Consider the following 4,863-nt stretch of genomic DNA (forward strand, 5'->3'; position numbering starts at 1 on the left):
ACTGGGGAGGGCGCTGCTGCCCCCCTGAAAAGTGCCTCCCTGAATGTCCCTGGGGCGCTCTTGGCGTGTCCCGGCCGCTGCTGCGCTGCCTGCCACGGCCGTCCCTGGGCTAGCACTGTCCCCCATCAGTCAGTTCACTGCACGAACGGGCACTAGGAATCCCTGCTTTCCCCCGGGAGTGCCCCACGGGGCTCTGGTCCTGGAGCACCCGTTGTCCCAAGAGCACCCATTTCCTGCTGGGGTCCAGGGCTGCAGCTCACCGGCAGCGGCATCTGCTCCCACCTGCCTCCCCCGGCCAGCCCAGGGCAGGTCAGATGGGATCTGGTGGGTGCTGTTCCTTCCACCTCTCTGGGGCGGCTGACCCTCTTCACAGCCTGCATCACCGGGACCCCAAAGCCCTCTCCTGCCTGGCTCCTTTCCAAACCCTCATGCGGGTCTGCAGGTGGCTGGGGCCTGGGGGAGCGTCCTGGGGACCACCCCTGCCATCTGCTACAGCCTGTCCCTCTGCTCAAACACCCTGATCGGGGACACCAGAGTCCTAGCCGGCTCTGCGGGTGGCTGACAGGACACGCCTGTGCCTCTCGCACTCAGGCTCAAAAACCAAAACCTCACGGTCACATTCAGAAGGCCATCAGCGTACTCAAACATTTGGGCATTACGTAGGGAATGATTTCAAAGTAAGTCGGAAGCACAGAGATTCGCCCCACATCCACGCGGCAATGATTATCACTTACCAACCACGAGGAGACTCGCCGAGTGCCTACATCACGTCCTGCCAGCTCCACCCGAACCATGATATTGGTCGAGGGGGGATGCTTCTCTGGGACTTTCAGATAAACATACATGCACGAGGTCATCAGGACCGGGGCCTAAGCGGCTCCTAGTCGGGGGACAGGCAGGGCAAAAGCCAGGCTGTGCAGACCGAGGCCAGGTTCCGGAGAGAGTGGGCGCTGTGGGCAGCAGGGTCACCCCTGAGGGGGACTCGGGGCTGGGCCCCACGAGGACGCCCCCGACCCCAACGGGGCCGTTCGGCAGCTGGCGGCTGCCCTCCTGACAGAGACTCAGCACAGCCCCGTGGGGACGGATGGGTGCAGCTCAGGGACCTAAGGGCGCGGGTTGCTTGAGGGAAATGCCCTCCGCCAGCTCCCTGTGGGGCAGCCTCTCTCTGGAACACCTCCAACCCTGCCCAGGGCCTTAAAGGCACAGAGTCTGGCATCTCACATCTAAGGATCAAAGGTGCAGGACTTAAGACCCTGGGGGAGGAAACACAGTGGTCTGTGTCTGAGGTTTGAGGACTAACCCCCGACCCCGGTGTGCCTTCGATACAGATGGCCGTGACAAAAATGCTTCTGCTCAGAATTCAGTGGCAAAGGGTCATCACATGACCCCTCCTAAGTGAAGAGGACTCTGGCAGTGCTGTGTCCCCACTTGTGCGGGGAAGAGAGGAAGACAAGATGGGGACGAGCACCTGACGGCTCTCCAATGCCACACTGCCTAGTAGAGGCTCAACAAAAGCAGCGCTTACCATTTGTGATGACAAAATCCCCTTCTTTTCCGGCAGGAGTGTCTGAGCAGGTTCCATTGGCCCTGAAATTCTCCACCTTTTCCAAGTGCCCACCTGCTATATGGCAGGTGCTTCAAATCCAGGATCCCACGTAATGTTCACGTTGTCGTACGGCGCTCAGCAGGGAGGGCTGCCTCTTTAGCCCCCGGCGCCGTCTGCACCTCCCACTGCAGTGACCTCCCAATCCCATTAGGCCCAGGAGTTGCCTCTTCCTTTCGATGCCAGGTCACAGCCCAAACCTGTGGGTCTCTGATGCCGCCATATTTCTGCACCTGCCTGAACGCGGGGACACTGGCGGACGTTGCTTCTTAGTGGCTAGGACTTATTTCTAGAATTACTCTGATCCCAGACTCTGTCCTTCTCCCCTCTGGAAATTGCTTTCTTTTCATGACATCTCAGAGAATTTGCAGCTCCATAGGAAACGGAATAGAAAACCAGTCAAAATTGCTGTTCTGTGTGTTTTACTCCTGGAGGATATATTATTCAATTTGGATGTGTGTGTGTGTGTCTGTCGGCATGGAGGGAAGGGTGGTGATTTCCCCAGCTGGGTGCAGCTCACGCAAAGCTCCCAGGATTCCAGTCACACGGCGACTCCTTTCCACTTCGGCAGCCTCTCTTCTTTCAAACCCCCTATTTTCATTCATTTCATCCCACTGAAATCTAGACCTTGCTCACAAGTGGCCAAAGTAAACTCCAGGTGACTAAAATGGTCGTTTCCATACAGTTGGTAATTGGCTCTCCCAGGGCAGGGAGAGGAGGGCCAGCCCCGGGAATACCGAGCAGGGCTTCAAAGAGCAAGACCCTCATTTCTCTGGAAATCCTTGCAGATGGCGGCTATGAAACACCTACCTCTTCACTGTGGCCCACTGCAATGCAACAAGAGCCAGCACCCCTTCCTTCCTGCCCCAGGGCGAGATTTCTCTCGGCTTTATCCACGACCCAGAAGGACATCTCACAGCAATGTCCCATTTCAGACTTTCCCCTGCAACCCAAGACACACCCTCTGCATGTCTGGCTGCTGCCACCACCCAGCTTCATCACCATCACCTCCCACAGAAGGAACCCCCACTTCCCAAAGGCCCGAAGTGCCCTGGCTCGGGGCACTTAACACTCCAGGGCACGCTCCTGGAGCCCCACCGCCTCGACCCATGTTGTCTTATTCTGTGGGACTTAGGGGATGTCTCACCACCTTCCTCATGTGACAGTGGCTCCTAGACCATCACTCTAGGTGTGGGTGTGTCCTGCTTTTCCTAGCGTTCCCGCTACTAACACAGGCCCTTCCGGAGAGCAGAGGCTCCGTGGAGGTCTGCGGAATAAACAAGCCAGTGGGCAGGGGGCTTATTGACGCAGATGAACCTTCTCCTACTTTCTTAAAATACCCGTGCAAATCCAACTCAACAGAGATAGTTCGTTTTATTTACAGAATGACAGACAAGACAGGGAAGCAAGAATTGGAACAACAATGACTTTTATTTTTCTATTTCTTCCCCCATCTATATCACTGCTAAGGACTTCCACATTTCCAGAGCAGTTCTGATTCCAATTCCCTGTTATCTTGTACACGGTCACAAAACGAACTGGGAGATTTCCCAACCTCTCTTACAAAACAGCAAAACTCTTGTTCTTGAACTGAATTAGTGCAAATACCTGTAGGATTAACGTCATACACAAAGTTAGACACTGAAGCTTGTTTAGTCTTCTATTCAAAGAACCAACATTTGAAAAATTCCTAAAGAAAACAGACATGGAAGTCCATGTCAACATACACAACAGGAACCCAAAATGCTGCACACCGGCTTCCCCCAACTCGCCCGGCTCTCACTGCTTAGAAGGCTGACCGCTCCCTCTTCAAACTCAGAGTGAAGGAGCAGCCCCCCTTCCTGCCCCACGGGAGAAGCTGCTGGACGTGGGACTGGCTGCTGCACTGGCTCAGGCTCCCTCTTCCTCATCGCTCACACTCCCTGCAGACACGGATGGGAAGAACCTGGGAGCCATGCTATTGCTCCTGAGCAGATGCTGCAGGACCTGACACTCGCTGGCCTCCGCGTAGGCCCGGGGACCCCACAGGAACTCGTAGCGGGCAGGGTCGCTGTGGGGCACCTGCCGGTACTTCAGGTAGCCCGTCTGCACCCACACTTCGGTGAGCAGCTCCCTCCCGCCACAAAACCCCAGGGTGCCTAGCTTTCCCCACACCTCCTCCTCAGGGACGCGGTCACCGAACAGGGTGACCATGGTCAGGACCAGCAGAGGGAGGCTGGCCTCGGGCGTGCGCTGCCAGTCGCTCAGCACTGCATCCCAGGTGAGGCCCAGGGTGGGGACCAGGACGTAGGTGCGCTCGCGGGGGTCCACCACCTTCACGTCCACGCCAAACAGCAGCTGCAGGCACTCGCAAACGAGGCGGAGGACCACGGGGAAGTGGTCCCGATGCTCCCGGACGACCGTACTCAGCATCTCCGCCTCGGAGGTCGGCTCCCCGGTACGAAACTTGAGGAGCAGGAACCCCACCAGGTCAGCCATCAGCGCAACAAGTGCCTCGCGGGACAAGGGCTCGGCATAGGCGGAGAAGGAGGGGGCGCCAGGGGAGGCGGAGGACGAGGGGGATGCGGCCTCCTCCCCCGCAGCCCCCAGCAGCGGCGCCTCCACAGGACCCTGGGCCGGGACTGGGGCCTCAAGGTCGGCCTCAGGCTGGCGGAGCTCACTCATCTCGACCAGGGGCCTGATCACTGGGGTCGGGCCGCCCACGGGAGTGTGGGCAGGGGACCTCGTACCTGGGGTAGAGAGGGGGTGTGAGCGGCCTCGGCGGAGAAAGGCACCCTGGGCAGCCCTGACAAAGGCCACTTACAGGTCTCGTCTCAAGGGCTGCCCTCGGGCCTCACAGGGGCGCTCCTCCCGGGTGGCCTGTCCCCTGCCAACCTGAAGAAGGAAGTGAAGGGGCTCCTCAGGGTGCAGCCAGCACGGCCCCAGGTTCTGGGGCTGACAGGGCGGTGGGGTGACTTGGGTGTTGTGGGGTCCCCTCTGTTCTGGGAGGGGGAGCCCCTGGGTACACACTCAGGGCACGCACCTCCCCTTGGCTCCTGGCGCTGCCTGGGCCTCCTCTGCTCTGTGCCCTGAGGACACGGTCCTCAGACCTGGGCCTTCGCCTCCCGGGTCCTGGAGCCCCTGTAAGAGGAATGGAGGGCGCACCTCTTGTGTACACTGTGGCACAGCTCTGGGCCTCGGTGCTGGTAGGAGGATTGGGCCGGACTCTGTGAGGTCCCCCCAGTTCTGAGTTCTGGGGTGGGTGGTCCCCTCGGGGTCGC

At 59.0% G+C, this 4,863-nt stretch overlaps 1 protein-coding gene across 1 annotated transcript; it reads right to left on the reverse strand.

The window, feature by feature from the left end:
- Positions 1–3,493: 3,493 nt before the first annotated feature.
- LOC132594488 (melanoma-associated antigen 8-like) lies at positions 3,494–4,267 on the reverse strand. The gene has a single exon (XM_060292199.1). It carries the CDS (start codon positions 4,265–4,267, stop codon positions 3,494–3,496), a length of 774 nt encoding a protein of 257 aa, XP_060148182.1.
- Between the last annotated feature and the right edge of the window lie 596 nt (positions 4,268–4,863).

This window comes from Globicephala melas, chromosome X (assembly GCF_963455315.2).
Source record: "Globicephala melas chromosome X, mGloMel1.2, whole genome shotgun sequence".
Taxonomy (NCBI): Eukaryota; Metazoa; Chordata; class Mammalia; order Artiodactyla; family Delphinidae; genus Globicephala; species Globicephala melas.

What these genes read in the sequence shown, in the direction of transcription:
- LOC132594488 (XM_060292199.1), bottom strand. Translation starts at nt 4,267, where the DNA reads ATGAGTGAGCTCCGCCAGCCTGAGGCCGACCTTGAGGCCCCAGTCCCG.